This window comes from Sinocyclocheilus grahami, unplaced genomic scaffold, assembly GCF_001515645.1.
Source record: "Sinocyclocheilus grahami isolate Dianchi unplaced genomic scaffold, SAMN03320097.WGS_v1.1 scaffold60.1, whole genome shotgun sequence".
Taxonomy (NCBI): Eukaryota; Metazoa; Chordata; class Actinopteri; order Cypriniformes; family Cyprinidae; genus Sinocyclocheilus; species Sinocyclocheilus grahami.
In genome coordinates, this window is record NW_015505239.1 from 1,991,419 (window position 1) to 2,013,050 (window position 21,632).

The 21,632-nt window shown below is 37.2% G+C and overlaps 1 protein-coding gene across 1 annotated transcript in view; it reads right to left on the reverse strand.

Moving 5' to 3' along the window:
• LOC107584480 (E3 ubiquitin-protein ligase PDZRN3-like) overlaps nucleotides 1-21,632 on the reverse strand; it is a 101,292-nt gene that overhangs the window by 7,220 nt on the left and 72,440 nt on the right. Inside the window, exon 4 of the mRNA XM_016271117.1 lies at nucleotides 853-1,106. Within this exon, the coding sequence (XP_016126603.1) occupies nucleotides 853-1,106 (254 nt within the window). The remainder of the gene's footprint in view (nucleotides 1-852; nucleotides 1,107-21,632) is intronic.

Genomic DNA, 21,632 nt, shown 5'->3' on the forward strand with positions numbered 1-21,632 from the left:
AACATAGGCCTACCATTTAAAGCCGTGCTTGCACAAGTTCTGCACGATCCTCTTCAATAATATCCTCTGCTTCTCAATTGGGCTCAAACTGATAAGTGATATTAACGACACCGTTGTTTACAATACAACTGGAGCACATGCCGCTGAGGTGAGGGGAGGGACATTTACACGCGCACTAGAGGCGGTTTAGCCAATCACAACACACTGGCCAAGCTAACCAATCAGAGCCCAACATCTATTTCTGAGGGAGGGGCTTCATAAAAGAAGGAACTGATCCATGTGTTTCTTAGAGAAGAGACAGAGCGGTGTGGAATAAAGGTAAATTATGTGAAAAATAATGTGTTTTTTTTTAAACGAAGCATTAACATGTTAGACTGCACCCCATAAACACAATCAAGCCTAGAAAAAAAAACAGTGAACCACCCCTTTAAGGTAAAAACAAGCATCTGCAGAAATTAGATATTAGAAAACTTAATTTTAGTGTGTTTTGAAAATAATTAAATTCTTCTTTGGCTACTAAGTTCCTGTCAGTAACGTGTGAAAGACAAACCCTGAGGACACATGAAGTGAGATGTGAGAGGACAGATATTGTGCGAGGGGAAAATGCAAATCCAAATAAATGAAAGCAACTTAATTTCATCTTGGGCCTTGGGCCAAAACACTGTCAGTTTTACAAGTATATTAAAGTTTAGATGGTCTGGTAGAGCAACTTATGTGAAATATGTGCAATGGGACGTAATTGCTAGAACGTGTCTTTACTCTCTACGCCAGCACAATGTGCACTGGTTAGGTGTCAATCATAACTGAAATCTGTAATATGCATTGTGATTGGTCCAGGGAGCTGTCACTCACCCCTCTGGCAGCAGGTACTGCTCAAGCACATCCACAGGCGGGGAGGACGTAGGCAGCTTGCTGAGGGCCATGATATGCTGGAAGGTGATGTCCGTCTGGGTGCTGATGTCCACTACCTGTGCTTCCCCACTTGGGCCCGTAGGTTTGGGCCTGGGAGCCCGGCGTAGCACCTGGACCATAATGGGCTCTTTAGCCATACGGAAGGCCTCCACAGCCTGGTCATGGGTTGCCTTTGACAAGTCCTTTCCATTGACCTGTTGAAACACACAAACATAACAACACTAACATTAAAAATGGTATTAGCATTAATGCATGAGGAGTTTTGCATACAACTTGCATACAACTACTCCACTCCAAACAGTAAAGCTGCACCGAGATGACAAATCCATTGAAATTGAAAACCAAGAGAGCAAAGAATTAAAAACAACCATTACAACAGAACAAAGCATCTGTTGCGCCTCTCGCTGCTTTCGGCGGTCAAAGCTAGACTCAGCAAAACAACAACATAAATTAGAAAACGCTCTTGCTAATTAATCAGGGTTATTAAACAAACTGAACCGGGGAAACGTATTTAGCTAAGTAATTTGAAGACGAGGGCCTCCCTGGAAGATGATGTGGGCGCTGTACGTGCATGTATGAGGAAATGAATGTGAGCTTCAGGGCCGAAGCATGACACCAATCAAGAGCAGTGCTCTGCTGATGAAGGCTGAACGAAATGAGAAAGAAGAGGTTCAAAGCAATCTTTTAGTGCAGAGAACCAAGGCCAAATGGGGTCTGAGCTGCATGCATAAAGGACCATTTTAAAAATGGATTTGTACAGTACTCAAATTGCGTTTATAAATTTAGAATTGTTGCTACCCTTACAAAAAAGTAATATGGAGGTAACAATGATGCATTGTAACACTATAACTGAAAATAAATAACTTGCTTAAAACGCATGTCCAAAAAGCACAATATTGTCAAACAATGTCCAAATTATTTTTATTGCTGGTGTGTAAACTTTTTTGTAAAAATGAAATATTCACTACAAAGGTTCTGGTTAGGCTGATGTCAAGCTAAAGCCAACAGCTAACACACCTTCATTAGGATGCAAAAAGCATGACAGTTTCTGTTAGTGCGTCTACTAACAGGGTGTTTGACCTTGGGTGAACTGTCTCTCTTATCTCAGAGCTTATAGAGCTTTTGCCCATGTGCTCGTCTCAACAAACAAAGCATTCCCCATTTGTTCATTTTTGATTTCTAGACGAGAGACAGCTTTGATAGGATCTGTGCTTGAGGCATTCACATCCACTTATGCAAGCCTGCTCACTCACACACACACACACACACACACATGCACACGCACACACACACACTTACAGTAGTAAGGGTGTGATGAAATTCAATGAAAAAACAAGAAATTGTGTGATGCAACGCTTGAGAACACACAAACACTTTATTAGTGCACACAAAGTGAATACAAATGCATGCACACATATTTTTTACATACAAATGCTGAAAATAATAGCTAGCAATTCATTTTCTGAGCAGCACTCATGGTTTTCTCAAGTTGTCAGCCATATTTTTTTTATGTCAAACATTTCCACACCTTTATCACAGAATTGAACCTCTCACACAGCTTTTAGAAATGTATCCACTGAAATCCTCTGAGCATTCTATATTTTCTTTATAAATAAATAAATCACTTGTGAGAAATATATATAAAGATTCATATAATTCACAAGCTGCTGGATCCCATTCTCGGATTTCCAAACAGGCAGGATCAGAGCACTTCAGCTTTGAAGAGAGAATATGTTAACTAATAACCAAGAGGATTAAAACTAATCCCAGCCTGAGGGATAATTGGAACATCCAAATTCTGTAACTTTCAAACCGAAACAAAGATTCACCATCTCTAATAAAAGAACACTGTGGATGCCTTTTAGAGAATGTTTGCCAAATTGATGTTCAATTGCAGTTTAATGGTACAGTAATGGTATAAGATGGTAAAACCATGGTACATTCATTTTACAGGTAGTATGGTCTTGAATATTTATATATCATGGTATTTATGTGATGATAATATGACACTACCACAATTAGTTAATTTCAGTACCAAGGTATTTTTTAAAGTACCAGAGTATTACCATCGGAAATCATGGTTCATGTCCAAAACAACATGGTAGCAGTACTATTTTTACTATATGTCCATGGAACTTCAATAATATCATGGTGTTACCATTTTACATGTGCAAAAAAACATGTCCTTACAAAACAATACTGTGACAGCGTAAAGGTATTTACATGGTACTCAAAATTCCTTGTATAGTCGGTAGGGTGATATAATATTCAATAAACAAATAAATCTGTATATAATTTAAAACTGAACAAAAGTTAATTGCTTAAATCATGGTATTTACTCTCAGATGTCCTCCAGATAATCACGGCATTACCATGGCAAGTGTCCAAAACCGTGGTACTCTGGAGGTACCGTTTATAAAATTACAGTATTACAACAATATATGTATAAAAACATGAAATACCAAAGTACGATTTTGCCATTACTCTAGATAACAGTTCTTTTTCTTTTCTTTATTTTTACCTTTACTTCCTTGTATTAAATTCTGTGTAGATTTTCATTTCCTCTCTCTTTCTGTCAGCTAGGTCAACCACAATCATCCCTTTCTGTGTGTCTGTCTGGTTCTCAGTAGGACTTAAGTGCATAGGAATCCCTCTCCTCCTCATAGCCCATGACCCCGAGACAAAGCCTCAACCCTGGAAATGTTCTGCCTCACTGACTCTCCAGTGTGAGAAGGGGGGGAAGTGGGACCCCCATTCACACAGCTCACCTCTGACACATCTCTCTGAGGAGTACACACAGCAGAACGCTGCAAACTAAGCTCCTTCACCCTCTGTTTAACACAGAGCCGCTGGAACGGCCATTCACAGCTGACACATGTTGTTCCAATAGAGTCAGTGAACAGAGACAATATTCATATGCACAATATGAAATATCAATTCTAAAATAGAAACCTCACACTAAAGGTCTAGTCACATTTACCGCTGTTTGGCGAAATCCTGTCATTTCAATAGGAATCCACTCCATGCGAGAATTATCAGTAGTATTTATTTACATTTAATATAGGCCTAGAGTATATATATATATATATATACACACAGAGTATATATATACACTAATGTTTTATATATATATATATATATATATATATATTAGTAATATCTGTATAATATATTCTAATTTAAAACAACTATTCTCTGTTTTAATATATTTTAAAATGTAATTATTCTTGTGACGGCAAAGCTGAATTTTCAGCAGCCTTTACTCCAGTCTTCAGTGTCACATGATCCTTCAGAAATCATTCAAATGTGCTGATTTGGTGCTCAAGAAACATTTATTATTATTATCAATGTGGAAAACAGTTCTACTTAATATTTTTGTGGAAACTGTGACACATGAAAACATAGCCTTGCTCTTAATCTAGATCTGGGTCTAGGTTTATGGCCTTCAACAAGTCTGCCATCTATTTCCAATGTACTTAATGTGATATTTACCTCAATCACAAGTTAGCATATGCTATCTTGATAATATTACAGATAATTTGCAAGAACTTTATGGCTCTGAAGGACTTAATGTCATTACTCCAACTAGGGCTGGGCAATATAGCTAAAAAAGTTATCAACGATATAATGTTTCATATCGTTCGGTATCGAGAATTATTGACATTTTTTATAACCTTTTTTAAAACAAAAAACATTTTTTTTAATTTTTATTTAACCACTATATTTATAATGCCGTCTCCCGATCTCAACCCCATAGAAAATCTTTGGCGGGAGTTGAAAATCCGTGTTGCCCAGTGACAGCCCCAAAACATTACTGCTCTAGAGTAGATCTGCATGGAGGAATGGGCCAAAATACCAGCAACAGTGTGTGAAAACCTTGTGAAGACTTACAGAAAACGTTTGACCTCTGTCATTGCCAACAAAGGGTATATAACAAAGTATTGAGATGAAATTTTGTTATTGACCAAATACTTATTTTCCACCATAATGTGCAAATAAACTCTTTAAAAATCCTACAATGTGATTTTCTGGATTTTTTTTTCTCATTTTGTCTCTCATAGTTGAGGTATACCTATGATGAAAATTACAGGTCTCTCTCATCTTTTTAAGTGGGAGAACTTGCACAATTGGTGGCTGACTAAATACTTTTTTTCCCCACTGTATATTTCTCTAATATTTTGAATGAATAACGCAGCAGCGGTGCGTCTCGTGGGCTAGACTAACAAAACATTAAAATGCAACAACGTCACTTACATCATCACCGCATCTCACGCGCCACTGATGACGCTCCCTGACGCACTCCTAACATTCAAATGCAAATGTTTATTTTAAATTAGACTAACATTCATTCTTTATTCACAATCTCCTCATCACAGGCAGGCACAGCACTCATTTCAGCATGTGTTCGTGTTTGTGTGTGCTGTCTGCGTCACTCATAGTACGTGCCTATATTGTGTGCTATATCGAACAATTTTTCTATCAATATCGAAGAAGGTGTACCGTCGATAAATATCGATACCGTTTTGTCGCCCAGGCCTAACTCCAACTCTGGTTTGTATCAGAATTATCAGAAGTCAAAGTAAAATCTGCCTGTTAATCCTTGCTTACGCGAGATGGACTGGACCTTTTTCACGTCAATATCAATAAACTCAATAAAAAGTCAGAATTAAATATGCCTTGGGAGACACAACTCAACACCAACAATAGAAATATCAGATACAAAATCAGATGAGAAGCTTGTGATTTTCTCCAACTTTCCCATTATATATTGTCTTCTCTAGTTAGGCACATATTTTATACTCCAAACATTATGAGTTTAAGAAGAAAAACATGAAAAACAAGCATCTTTCAAACTTGACAGATTAAGTTTAAGTTTAAGGCTTTATTCCCAGAATCCCTCAAAGATATGTGTGAGTCCAGTCTAGAGACTTAATTCCTCTTTTCTTCCAAACATAACAGTCCTGAAGAAAAAAAATGGGTGCAATTTGGCAGGGATGGATATGGTCTTTCGATGTGTATGTATGTGTGTTATTTCATTCAGAAGCAGGAAACCTCCTTACAGTTCTGGCTGACTTGAAACACAGCAACCTTTATACGCTGCGGCATGCCGTCTCAGTATGGATTAAGCAGCAAACAGAGGGAAACTAATGCCTCTGATAAGCATGGACGCCTGCTAAAAGATGCCGCTGTTTACTTGCACTTAATCCTGTTTAAGCATGAGACCTTCTGTTATCCACAGAGGATCAATAGTGGGAGGCTAAATCACTTCCTTCAAGCTTCCTGACTGTGTCCTTGCTTTCCTCCTATAATGGGTTGTCCGTCACTTTCTGTTTGAGGAAAGTACAGTTTCCCACACTCTACCACATAAAAAGATGCATTTTTTTTTACCTTACTAGCAGCTTTTGAGGTTATAACCAGGCCCAAACAAGTACAGCGCTCACAGAACTCTGTAGAGTTACACAGCATTTGAGCCATATTTCGGTTACCTTAACTTTAATATGCTTGCAGAAGTATTCAAATTCTCACTAAAATCATTGCAAAAAAATGTGGGAAAATCTGCAGATAGTCTGGTAAACATGAGGTGAATTCCTAAGGAAAAATACAGTAAAAAGTCTCTCTGTGGCACCTGCATGGATCATCTTTCAAGTGCATTATTGCTAAAGAGGACACCTGTTAATAGTTAGTTATTGCCTCTAAAAAACACCTTTACAGTTGTTTTGTTTTCTTATTATAGTTATTTTATTCTATTTGCACAAAATGAAACTGTTACACCTTGTATCCCTTTTTACAGCAAGCTGTAGTAGAATAGAGCAATGGCAACTAACATATTTTTTATTAAGTAAATAAAAAAATATATAATAAAATATAATAACATAACAAAAAAACATAACATAACATAACATAACATAACATAACATAACATAACATAACATAACATAACATAGCCCTGTGATGGACTGGCTTTACACTGCTTTTCCCAGCATCACCACGACCCTATAATAGGCATAAGGAATAAAATGGATGGTTAAAAAAAAAAATATATATATATATATTTTTTTTTAATATAATGTAGGCAAATGAGATGGTTGCTGGCATTTTACCTCAAACACACTCAGTTTTCCAGTCACTTGTTCAAGGCCTATTAGTTATATCACAAAGAGTGAAAAATTTAAAGGGGTCTGAATACTTTCCGTACCCACTGTATATATATATTATTTTTATTTTATTTTTTTACCATGACTTTCTTACAGTTGTTTTTGCATATTAAAGTTGGATAGGCTAAATAATTGTCACAATGGGAGAAAAAATAAAGGGGAAAATTGGACATTTTATTTCTGCAAACATTTTGAAGAATATGAAAAGACTGCCAAAGTGTTTAAATCTACTAGCAAAAATGCATTAAGCTAGCACTCATCCAGCACAAACCTAATCTGAGTCCGAGCTTCAACAGCCTGACTGTTTTGATACTCTAATTAAAACGAAGGTCTTACATGAGGTGCAGACAGGCGCCATGGCCATTACAGGCCACTTCTAGCTAGATTAGGAGCCACGGAGCTGTCAAACACAGTCTTCACCAGTCGGCCAACATGGGTCCATCAGGGACAAAAGAGACTAGATCTCCACATGGTGCATACCTTTCCTGCTTTGAAGCACAGAGTTCAGCACAGTTAGAGAGAGATCAAGTTTACTCGGGGATGGCGAGGCATGTTCGCTGCGTCCTCTCTCCGTTCTAATTATCTTAACTAAAGGGGAAAATGACCTTCTCTTGACCTGTAGCTTTACAGGGACTAATTCTCTTTTCCTGTGAGCGATTTTGTTAAATGGGGCTGCTACATTGAAATCAATAGGCCAGCTGAACCGCTGTTTTTAAACAGAGGATTTTGGCAAATGTGTCCAGAATGCATTACAAAAGCACAGTGGAAGCTAAGCAGCTCTTCCACAATGAATGCTTGACACAAATTTTTTTTTAAATGGATCACTACTATTCAAACGTTTGGGTTGGTCCAAATATTTTATGTTTTTGCATTTTATGCTGACCAAGACTGCCTTTACTTGATCAAAAGTAATAATATTTTATTATTACAGTACTAATATTCTGCTTTGGTGATTACACTTATGATCAATGTTTCTTCTTCCTGCATAATATTTTTAGTGGAAACTGTGATCCTTTTTTTTTCAAGATTCTTTGATGTCTAGAAAGGTAAACAAAAACATCTTCACTGTCACTTTTGATCAATTTCTTGTGTCCTTGCTGAATAAAAGGTTTAAAAAAATGCCAGAACATCATATAATACTCAATCCAATCAATAAAAATACGGCAACCACTGTCACCTGAGTCACAAATAAATGACTCTGATGAAATTATTCTTTTGAATGAATCGTTTTGAATTCGCATTATCAGTTCAAATCGTTTTGTGACCTTCTCACTGAATCTATTACTTTTCTATTACGAGTTTTGTAATAATAAATGGTAATTTAATTCAAAAGTTGGGCTGCGAATTGATTCACATATATCCACATGTGCTGTGAAAATGTAGCCACATGTAGATAAAAATATGAAGATATTAATCCTATCAATTAAGGTGGTCCTATGATATCAAAAGTCGAATAGCATGATTAAATGCACTAATTTCATATTCTACTCTAGAGTTATAAGCATTGCGTCCTGCAGCACGTGGGCCTGTGAAAACATTTTTTTGTACCCATGAATCTTTCTAGGTGAGTTTATGTGAGGAGGAGGCATCCTTCTGTATCTCAGCCTCTGGGAAGCTCTAAAGAGAGAGAGAGAGAGAGAGGGTCAGGAAGAGAAAGAGAAAGAGAGAGGGGGTAGAAGTAGTGCCAGACACCCTAATGAAGAGTATCTGTGAGTATTATCTAGGGACAGGCCCGGTCGGAAGCCTGATCCCCTGTATATGCCATCCAACAAACCATACGCATTCTGACAGACATCCAGATCTTCCCAATAATGCATAACTTTCACTTTTAAATCCCCAAGACCAATATCAATCCATTGCAATAACGCAATTCCATATTGCAATTGCAACACACGTGTGTTTACGCACATGCTTTAAAGAGGTCAGCGGAGTCCAGCTGGACACATGGGTAAGCGGGCGCCTGGGAAAGGATGAGTCAACAGATCACTTTCACACTTCAAACGAGTCTTTCACTCTATTCATTAAAGCCCTGCGACATCCTGCCGCCACTCACAGGCTTTAATTGTGAGTGACCCCGACGCCAGCCAAAAGCACTCTGAACATTACCCCACGAAACAACAACCCCCTCCGCCACATACTTCTCCAGGCACCTACTGTCTGTGTGAGCCGAACCGATCGGACATCACAAAGACTCCATTATCTGTCTGTGGTATCTAAATCTGCACTATACATGAACAAAATACTTTTCCATCAGGACTGATGATTTTATAATACTATCTACTAATACACAGACATAATATATTGTGTAATACTATACAATAACATACAGAATATATACATGATACAATTGAATGATGTCATTCTGTTTGTGGTTGCTGCACTTTCTGAACAATTTCTATGTCTTGCCTTGACTTTTCCAGTTGTTTTTTTGTTTTTGTTTTATTGGAAATCGCAAAAATCATTTAAAGGGTAATCACACTCTAAAATATTAATTTTCCAAAGTAATTTTTAGAATTAAGTACAAATTATATATATTGGTCTATAAACATTTTCACGACCTTTCCATGTCTGACAAAAATCACGCTTTTGAAACATGCTGTAATTTCCAAGTTAGAAACTGACTACTGATCTCAAAATAAAATAAGTTATTGTTGTAATTTAGACTGCAATACAACTTTGTATAACTACAACATCATAAACAATAAAATCATTAATTAATATTTAATTATTCAATTAATTCTTTAAAAATCCTACAATGTGCTTTTCTGGATTTTTTTTTCTCATTTTGTCTCTCATAGTTGAGGTATACCTATGATGAAAATTACAGGCCTCTCTCATCTTTTTAAGTGGGAGAACTTGCACAATTGGTGGCTGACTAAATACTTTTTTGCCCCACTGTATATATTAGTGCTGTCAAACGATTAATCATATCCAAAATAAAGGTTTTCGTGTTTACTGTATTTATTATGTATATATAAATATAAACACATGCATGTATATATTTAAAAAATATGTTTTATTTAATAGATAAACACATATATAATATAAAATATAAGAATATGAATATATAAATGTATATGCATGTAAATATTTTCAAAATATATGTGTGTTTATACAGTATATACATACTAAATATACACAGTACACATACATATATGATGTAAACAAAAACTTTTATTTTGAATGTGCTTAATCGTGAATAATCATTTGACAGCGCTAATATACATACATACATGCATAAATAAATATATATATATATATATACATACACACATGTATATATATATATATATATATATATATCATGCTTTTAATTTGTGTAAATATTTCATACAAACTGAACAAAACGAGTTTTGCATAACAGTTATCAAACATTTAAACAAAAGGAATGAAGTGTTCTAAGCACACATTCTAAGCTGGTATTTTCAGCAAGGATGCCTTTTCTCTTCTGAAACTGCTCTGTTTGAAACTTGTTTTACTGGTAAAAGTCAACTGCTCATCTCTAATTTTGGCAATGTCACATTGTCTCATTCAGCACAGATGAATGGTGTCTCTCTTTGAAGTATTACCCCACACAAAAATGGTACAAACAGCTGCATCATCTGCAATCCCCAATGAAAAAGTTATTTCAAAGCTTCTCGAATGACATATGAATATCACGCGAGGTGTGATGAATGCCATTTGATGTTAAACTTGGATGAGATCTTTGTCTGCCAAATCATTTCTTAGGCATGCAATGACCCAGCTTCGAGTAACTGCCAAAATAAGCGTGCTGTTAGAGAAACCAGCAAGGTTCCCTTTACTAACAACCTGCCAATCAAAAGTAATTGACAGAAGCATGACAGATGCTGTTGGACTGAGTAGTGGGTTGCATAAAGAGCTCATATGATGGGCCAATATGTCTTTGTCTCTTTTCTTGTTTCATTCAGTTTTTTTTTCCAAAAGGGAGTGATTTGAAAAGGCTGATGCTTCCTTTGAAGTCCAACATCGGCTGCTGGGTTGTTAACAAACAGAGACCATTTACTGTTGTAGTGCACACACAAATACACAGATATATAGAAGGGAGAAAAAGCTTTTAGTCCCGCTTTCACACAGTCTGTACGATCAAAGCGGAGTGTTTCACAATAGCGACTGCACTGTCATCAACAACTAATGCAGAGAAACAGCCGCTATGGAATATAGTGAAAGGAGAAGTTGAAGTGGCCACTCATTAGGTTTACCGAAAGCACCCTCACACACCATACAACATGAAGTATGCATCCCTTAGTAGGTGAGGAAGTGCTAACAATGTGGTCGTACAATCTTTCCAGATGCATTCATGCCAAGAAATAATGATTCCTTTAATCAGGAATTGAATAAATTTGCATCTTTTAGTTTGTGTAAGCTTTTCAAATCAACAAAAAGCCCCCACCCTGGAACAATTAACAGATAATTTATGTTAACAACTGTCGATATAATGTGATAATGTGTTTACATGCACATTTGCATAAATATAGGTACAAGCATGTTTCTGGCCACGTTCTCAGAGGCCCCCTACTGGCTTTCATCTACAGCCTCCCAGCGATATTGTGTCAGACAGACATCCTAAAACCGTAAGCATCAGGATCACAAAACCCACAGGAAATTAAATCAGAGCTGACAACAATGTCTGACAAAAGAGCTGACAATACACACTGCTCACAAGGACATGGTTCATATAGTACATGCTGCATGACATGGCATAAGTTCAGAAATATCTGATGGATAGAACAGAAAAAGCCTGTTAAACAGAGAAATAAATCAATCAAAACACACTAATATAAAATACTAATGTATACATACATGCATAAATACAACATTTACATACACAAACACGTAGATAGATTCATTTTCAAAGGTATAAAAAAGGTACTTTAACCACAATTTTCACAATGTTGCATGTATTAAAACTCCAAATGCATTATTTATGAATATCAAAATATGGTTTTCCCTCTCAATAATTCACTTTCTACAAACCACCAGCCATGCCAAATTCATGGCTAGCTATAACCACACAACAATGACAATCAGCCTCAGACCGGAAAAGTTAGCTGTTCTAATGAGAGAAGAGGGACTGAGATCTGTCCACACATCAATCCTGTAAAATCAACGCTCATAGACTGTCTGTCACACTCAATATAAGCTATCCCAACCTCAAGACTACAGACCAGAGTATTTGAGACCACAATGCCACAACATCACTCTCCAAAATTAGCATTCTGTGTGAAATCACTTTCATAAATATGATACACAACAGCGTTACAATGGATCAATCAACAATTCTGAACACTACGACTAAGAATTCAAAAATTCAGAAAATTATATATATATATATCAATTCGTGAACAACTTCCTGTAAGAAAATAAATAAAGAGATCAGTTACCTGGCATACTTCATACAGGAGTTTGTATTGCTCTTGAGGCTTCTGTAGAGTACAAACTCTGCACCCCATCATGGACAGATCACACCATCTAGTCTTTCTCTTGGAACTCAGTGCGCTTCCTCCCTCTGTCTCTCTATCTCGTTCCTTCACATGCGGCTGCCCTCTTGACCGTACACCTTGTCTTTTCTCTTCCTCCTCCTTCTTCAGTGTTTCTCACTTTCTTTCTTCTGAAAGCTTTACACAAGCTCTGCAGCATGAACTATCATTCAGTATGTGCATGAAGGTCTGAGCCAGTCCACCTCTCTGGATCTGTCTGCTAACACCGGCAACACTCTACTACTTATGCACGCCCCACTTATGCATATTAAGCACAGCCTCATTGCATATTCATTAGGGGGCTGTCCTACAGCGCTGCTGTGTGTACATGGTGACTTGGGTGCATTTCAGTCTGCTGAGGATGAATTCATTACTTGTTCAACCTGATGTGTAAACACAAAAGCATTATGCCAACAGCAGTGACTGCTGAATAGGGGTCTGGTTATTATGCAAATTGCAATAATTTGTGACAAGTCATTCAAATAATTGTTAATGCAACAAAAGATGTTTTCTTTTCTCCACTAATATTGAGGGATAATTGAATTTTAAAGAATTCTAAAAACAATAACATTCAGTTTTGTCTTTATTTCGCTGACCTTTGGTATATAGCATGCAAAATGAAATGGGCAATCCTTGGGGCTTTTTCACCACTAATAAGTGGGCTGACAGCCAAGCAAACAAATCTACAGACCGAACGTTTCTTTTTTCGCCTCATGGACCAGGCCGAGGTGACTGATGCAGAACGACACTGTGCTCTTGGTTCCCCGGTAAAGCGTGAGTTGCCCTTTACGGCACCATAGCTGACAATAGGGCAGTGCAGACCTGGCATCGGCCATGTTCACCACTGTGGTGCCACTCAGCCAATCAAACAAAAGAGCCAATTAGAAGGATGTCGAACCATGCTGAGGCAGTGTTTCTTCTTCACATAAGGGGAACTATGATATAATTTCATACACTAATGGGGCATTTTGCAAATCGCTGTACATCTGGTAGCTAGTAGGCACTCTTACTCAAGCACTGTAATGAATCACTTGCATTAAGTAAAACAAATTTATCAATAATTTTATATCAGATCATCAATTTTGGCTGGAAATTAATGACTGCTGCCAGTGTGTGCCCTTTATTATATACACATTTAAAAATACAGCTCAACCAGACAAAAGATAATTAAAATTAATATATTAATTAAGATGCACCAATATAAAAAATCTGGTCAATTCCAATGATTATTTTCATGTTACGGTCAAAGGCTGATAAATGGCAGATATTAAAATAAATAAATAAATTCAATTTAAATTAAAAAGTAAAGTCAATTTTGGCTTTACAACATTATAATGTACAAGTACAAAAATGGATAATCATTCTGAGACTTGATCAAGATTTCATATAATGGTTATACATTTTTTTTTTTATTTAATTTAAATAATTTTTAGATGACACAAGGATAATCGAAATGTTTAAACAATTAAAGGGATAGTTCATCCAAAAATGAAAATCCTGTCATTATTACTCCCCCTCACGGCGTTTCAAACGCAAATTGTTGAATAAAGTTATTTTAGTTTTCTTTGAGCACAAAAAGTATTCTCGTAGCTTCATAAAATTAAGGTTGAACCATTGATGTCACATGGATTTTAACAATGTCCTTAATACGTTTCTGGGCCTTGAATGTGATAGTTGCGGTCTATGCAGGGTCAGAAAGCTCTCGGATTTCATCAAAAATATCTTAATTTGTGTTCTGAAGATGAACGAAGGTCTTACGGGTTTGGAGCGACATGAGGGTAATTAATGGAAGAATTTAAATTTTGGAGTAAACTATCCCTTTAAATATCCAATAACATTTGCCAATGTATCATGCATCTCTAGTGGTAATAAAACATACATGTCAACTACACATAAAGAGATGATATCAATGGGTATTTCAAATGCCCGTCTGAAAATATAGATTATGTTATTTCTTTGTGGCGTGACAGCTGAATGTCTGTCCACATTCCATACACATCTCTGTATTTTCATAAACACGTTTTGCACTCCAAAGATATCAGAGGAATGTGAATGGCTTGTCTTGTATATTCAGGGTTATCAGATGAGAAAATATTATTTCAGACGTGTGTTTAAGCTGCCTCTGCCCTGTATGAGCTATCATCTCAGTGACCGGGAATGTGTCATCAGGGAGCAGCACAGGAAGGTAGTTGGCATGGACCATCCTTTCCTACTAGCCTCTGTAGGAAAGGCTATGATGAGAACTGAAGTGTATTTGTATGTATGTTTATGTTTAATCTGGTGGCAGAGGAGGGATTTCCTCAGACCAGATGTTTCCATATGATATATAACTGTCCCAGTTTCCTGCCGTTTCCCAGTCTGGCTCTATAGGATCATTCCTCTTCCAATGTTCACATCCTTCCTGGACAATCCTGATGTCCTCTATGTAAGCATAATCACTTCCTGGCATCTCTGGTTCTGGAATGATTGACAGCCCTGAATGTTTGAGATCAAATGATGTTATCAAAGCTCCTGGAGAAAACAAAGGACTGCAAGAGGCATCATGCCGAGCAGATGATGAGGGTATGGTTTATTTGAAGACATGGTATCATAATTTGGACATCTTTCATTCTTTTCATCATCTTCATATTTCTATCTTCGGTCCCTAGAGGTATTGTATTATTTGGCCTTGATAGGCAAGTGTATGTGTGTATGGATTAGCCTCTGACCTGCTTAAGGCTGAAATGATCGAAGAGATTTACAGATTCTCGACTGATCTCACCTCCAGCCAGATGATTACAATACAGCCACGACTCTCATGCATTTAAACTTTACAAACACTTGCACACACACTAAATGACAATAAAAGTAATAATATTTTATTTTTAATTAATTTTATTTAATTAATTTTTGAATACTCTTCAATTATCCTAATAAAAAAAATATTTGCTTTCACTGTTCCTTCATCCCTCTTTTTTGATATCTGAAACTTTGTATTACAAGCACTCCCTGTGCATATTTGCTCTTTATGATGAATAGCATGTTGTATTTGTCAATTGTAAGTCGCTTTGGATAAAAGGGTCTGCTAAATGAATAAATGTTATTTTTTTTTTATAACTTCCATATTTAAAAAAAAAAATCGTACATATTTAATATATATAATAATAAAGGCAAATAGGTTAAAAATTAAATATTTAGGTTAAACTATTTTAATATTTTACATTTTTAAATTAATTTTACTTTACACATTTACTAATTTTACTTCATTTCTTTTATTCTCAGTGTGCTACATTAAGATGCAAATTTCAACAAATTCAGAATTTAATAGCTTTAATGCCAACACAACTTCTTTAGTAATCATTATTCTAATCTGCTGACCACACAACTACAGTGGGTACGGAAAGTATTCAGACCCCCTTAAATTTTTCACTCTTTGTTATATTGCAGCCATTTGCTAAAATCATTTAAGTTATTTTTTTTTCCTCATTAATGTACACACAGCACCCCATATTGACAGAAAAACACAGAATTGTTGACATTTTTGCAGATTTATTAAAAAAGAAAAACTGAAATATCACATGGTCCTAAGTATTCAGACCCTTTGCTGTGACACTCATATATTTAACTCAGGTGCTGTCCATTTCTTCTGATCATCCTTGAGATGGTTCTACACCTTCATTTGAGTCCGGCTGTGTTTGATTATACTGATTGGACTTGATTAGGAAAGCCACACACCTGTCTATATAAGACCTTACTGCTCACAGTGCATGTCAGAGCAAATGAGAATTATGAGGTCAAAGGAACTGCCTGAAGAGCTCAGAGCCAGAATTGTGGCAAGGCACAGATCTGGCCAAGGTTACAAAAAAATTTCTGCTGCACTTAAGGTTCCCAAGAGCACAGTGGCCTCCATTCCTTAAATGGAAGACGTTTGGGATGACCAGAACCCTTCTTAGAGCTGGCCGTCTGGCCAAACTGAGCTATCGGGGGAGAAGAGCCTTGGTGAGAGAGGTAAAGAAGAACCCAAAGATCACTGTGGCTGAGCTCCAGAGATGCAGTTGGGAGATGGGAGAAAGTTGTAGAAAGTCATCACTGCAGCCCTCCACCAGTCGGGGTTTTATGGCAGAGTGGCCCGACGGAAGCCTCTCCTCGGTGCAAGACACATGAAAGCCCGCATGGGGTTGTGAGATGGTGAGAAATAAGATTCTCTGGTCTGATGAGTCCAAGATAGAACTTTTTGGCCTTAAGCGTTTTTTCTAAGCGGTATGTGTGGAGAAAAGCAGGCACTGCTCATCACCTGTCCAATACAGTCCCAACAGTGAAGCATGGTGGTGGCAGCATCATGCTGTGGGGGTGTTTTTCAGCTGCAGGGACAGGATGACTGGTTGCAATCGAGGGAAAGATGAATACAGGGTACAGGGATATTCAGGACGAAAACCTTCTTCAGAGTGCTCAGGACCTCAGACTGGGCCGAAGGTTTATCTTCCAACAAGACAATGACCCTAAGCACACAGCTAAAATAACGAAGGAGTGGCTTCACGACAACTCTGTGACTGTTCTTGAATGGCCCAGCCAGAGCCCTGACTTAAACCCAATTGAGCATCTCTGGAGAGACCTAAAAATGGCTGTCCACCAACGTTTACCATCCAACCTGACAGAACTGGAGAGGATCTGCAAGGAGGAATGGCAGAGGATCCCCATCTTTCCCAAAAAGACTCATGGCTGTATTAGATCAAAAGGGTGCTTCTACTAAATACTGAGCAAAGGGTCTGAATACTTAGGACCATGTGATATTTCAGTTTTTCTTTTTTAATAAATCTGCAAAAATGTCAACAATTCTGTGTTTTTCTGTCAATATGGGGTGCTGTGTGTACATTAATGAGGAAAAAAAATTAACTTAAATGATTTTAGCAAATGGCTGCAATATAACAGAGTGAAAAATTTAAGGGGGTCTGAATACTTTCCGTACCCACTGTATGTACAAATTAATATGTTGTAAACATATCTGTCATGGTAATTATTTGCTGTTGTGCCAACAGTGTTATCTTGCCTCCTTTACGGGGGAACTAATTTTTCCCAGACTACTGATCTTTAAATTCTGGGAAAAAAAGAAAGATAAAAAAGTAAAGAAAAAGACAAAAGAAAAAGATAAAAAAAAGGCCATTAAAGAAAGTAGGACTCCTGTTGCAGGAGCCTAACAAAAGCAGCAGCCCAAGTCACAGATAATGATGTTTCTTGGGGTGTCACACGAGCCACATGGGAGGTGGAGGAAGGGCCAGAGAGGAGGTGAGCTGACAGGAGGGCGGGGGGCTACATCATCCCCACTTTAATTAAGACAACACCGGCACTGGGAGAGCAGTGTCCTCCTGCTCAGGGTCTAAGCTCTGATGCAAACATTCATATTCATCGCCTGCTCCTCCAGATGTCTCGCTGTGGCCCCATTGGACCGGTTTAACAGTTGTCTCTGTTGATGTTTTAACAGCCACAACAGGGGGCCGAGGAGATCTCAGTCTCATGAATTCTTTGTTAAAAACAACACTTTGAATCCAACCCAAAGGAGGAACTTGCATTCATTTCAGACTTAATTTCATGTTATTACAGCCATCTATGGCAATTATGTATGTTTATATATATATATATATATATACAGCAGGTAAAATAAGTATTGAACACATCACTATTTTTCTCAGTAAATATATTTCTATAGGTGCGGTTAACATTACATTTTCACCAGATGTCGGTAACAACCCAAGTAATCCATACATACAAACAAAACAAAACAAATAAATTCAGAAATTAAGTTACGTGTAATAAAATGGAATGACACAGGGGAAAGTATTGAGCACATGAAGAAAGGGGGGTGCAAAAAAGCATGGAAAGCCAATCAGTAATTAGAAAGCAATCCTGCCCCTTGTCAGTGGAAATTAATATTAGCTGGTTCAGTCCCAACACCTACCAGGATGATGAAGATGAAACAAGGGTGGACATTTCAGCAAGACAATAATGCCAAACACAGTCAAGGAAACTCTCAATTGGTTTCAGAGAAAGAAAATAAAGCTGCTAGAATGGCCCCGCCAATCACCTGACTTGAATCCAATAGAAAATCAATGGAAAGAACTAAAGATCAGAGTTCATAGAAGAGGCCCACGGAACCGTCAACATTTGAAGACTGTTTGTGTGGAAGAATGGGCCAAAATCACACCTGAGCAATGCATGCCACTAGTTTCTTCATACAGGAGGCATCTTGAAGCTGTCATAACCAACAAAGGCTTTTGTACGAAGTATTAAATACATTTTAGTAAGCGTGTTCAATACTTTTTCCCTGTGTCATTCCATTTTATTACACAGAACGTATTTCTGAATTTCTGAACTTATTTGTTTTGTTTTCTTTGTATGTATGGATTACTTGGTTTGTTACCGACATCTGGTGAAAATGTCATGTCACCAGCACCTTTAGAAACATATTTACTGAGAAAAATAGTGACGTGTTCAATACTTATTTTGCCCGCTGTATATTGCCAAACACAGTCAAGGAAACTCTCAATTGGTTTCAGAGAAAGAAAATAAAGCTGCTAGAATGGCCCCGCCAATCACCTGACTTGAATCCAATAGAAAATCAATGGAAAGAACTAAAGATCAGAGTTCATAGAAGAGGCCCACGGAACCGTCAACATTTGAAGACTGTTTGTGTGGAAGAATGGGCCAAAATCACACCTGAGCAATGCATGCCACTAGTTTCTTCATACAGGAGGCATCTTGAAGCTGTCATAACCAACAAAGGCTTTTGTACGAAGTATTAAATACATTTTAGTAAGCGTGTTCAATACTTTTTCCCTGTGTCATTCCATTTTATTACTTAAAGTAAGCACTGCTTATGAATACTTCCAGTGTCTTTGAGGAGAAAAAAATAATATTATAATTTGGTGTGTCTATATATATATATATATATATATAGACACACATAAATATTATGTGAACAAAAACTTTTATTCTTGAACTTTTAATCGCGATTAATCGCGCACTAATATATATATATATATATGATCAGTAATTTTCTTCTTTTTTTTTACATTTTTTAATTAACACATGAATTGTAATTAGTTGTAGTTGCATTATTTTATGTTTATTTATTTTTTATGACACTTAATATAAAAAGAGCTCTGCAATATTTATCTCTGAAGGAGAAATTATCTTAGAAGCAAATGGGCAATAATTGTACACGGTTGCACACAGATTTCAACATGCAAACCTCAATAACTACCAGAAAGTGACAAAATCAATAACATGGGTATAAATAAGCCAGCGAATAGCAAAGCATTTATCATTTAACAGTAACCATGTAGTTTATTCATGATGTAACTTTCAAACCCTTAACAAATTAGCAAGAAATTTCAATATGTAGGCTAACTGTTCACACTCTGTTAGGATTTTGAGGGTAATATAGTTGGTCTAACATGTTTTTACATGATTCAAAGTAATTTATATAATTTAAACAAAAAAAGTCTAATAAACTAGTCTGAAACAACCAGTGTTTCTCAGGGATTGTACATGACAAGCTGTATCTCTTGCACCTTGCACTGGAGATCAGAGTTCAGTCCAGCTGTGGTTGGGAGTTAATGGAGCCGTGCCCTGGCATTTCTAACGTACCACTAGGCTAAATGTCACACTATCACTCTCTCTATCGGACAGTTTATGCTCTGCAAGGAAGAGAGATTTTCAGAGGTGCTCATCACACTTTTATAGCAGAGTAAAGAGCAAGAGACTGGGAGAGGAGAACACTGCAGTGATGGACAGACATACTAAATGATGAGGGGAACCTCTGGGAGCATTTTTAACAGTCTCTGAAAGTTTGAATGACACAAGCTTGTGTCTCAATCATGCAGAATATGGAGCTACAAAAGCAATATGTGGAATGAGAGACAATGTACAGTCAGCCGTTCATTATTCCAAAAACAAAAACATTTACATTTAAGATAATATGACATTGAACGGATAACCTACTTCTACCCCTCAAAGCTTTCATCTATGCATATGTGCAATAAATGTAACTCCATAAATTCATAAAAATGTTTGTTGAAAACAGTGGCATGCAATGCAAAACTGATCCTTGCTGATGCCGATGCTTTGCAATGATGAGAGAGAGACCAAGAGAGTCTTCAGAAGCCATCAAGAAATCTCACAACACGGCCACAAAAGCACACACCTGAAACTATTAGACACCGCCAACCATTTGGAAGGATTTTTCTTGTGACGAAGCCAGAAAAAGTCCTAAAATGGGGTCGAGGACTCATAGTAAATGAACAACTGATAGTGAAAAGCTGTCAGACTCCACACTGAGAGGATAAAAACGGATTTAGATGTGAATAAATTGGCAGAGGTGATGACAGAGGTGGGTCTTAACTGAGGTAAGTTCATTCTCAGCCTCTGACTGGCACATCTAATATGTCTTTTGTCTCAATCATGCAGAATATGGAGCTACAAAAGCAATATGTGGAATGAGAGACAATGTACAGTCAGCCGTTCATTATTCCAAAAACAAAAACATTTACATTTAAGATAATATGACATTGAACGGATAACCTACTTCTACCCCTCAAAGCTTTCATCTATGCATATGTGCAATAAATGTAACTCCATAAATTCATAAAAATGTTTGTTGAAAACAGTGGCATGCAATGCAAAACTGATCCTTGCTGATGCCGATGCTTTGCAATGATGAGAGAGAGACCAAGAGAGTCTTCAGAAGCCATCAAGAAATCTCACAACACGGCCACAAAAGCACACACCTGAAACTATTAGACACCGCCAACCATTTGGAAGGATTTTTCTTGTGACGAAGCCAGAAAAAGTCCTAAAATGGGGTCGAGGACTCATAGTAAATGAACAACTGATAGTGAAAAGCTGTCAGACTCCACACTGAGAGGATAAAAACGGATTTAGATGTGAATAAATTGGCAGAGGTGATGACAGAGGTGGGTCTTAACTGAGGTAAGTTCATTCTCAGCCTGGTAAATTCATTCTCAGACTGGCACATCTAATATGTCTTCGGCCATGGCTGGGTTCCAGTGAGCAGTCATCTGCCCTCGCCGGT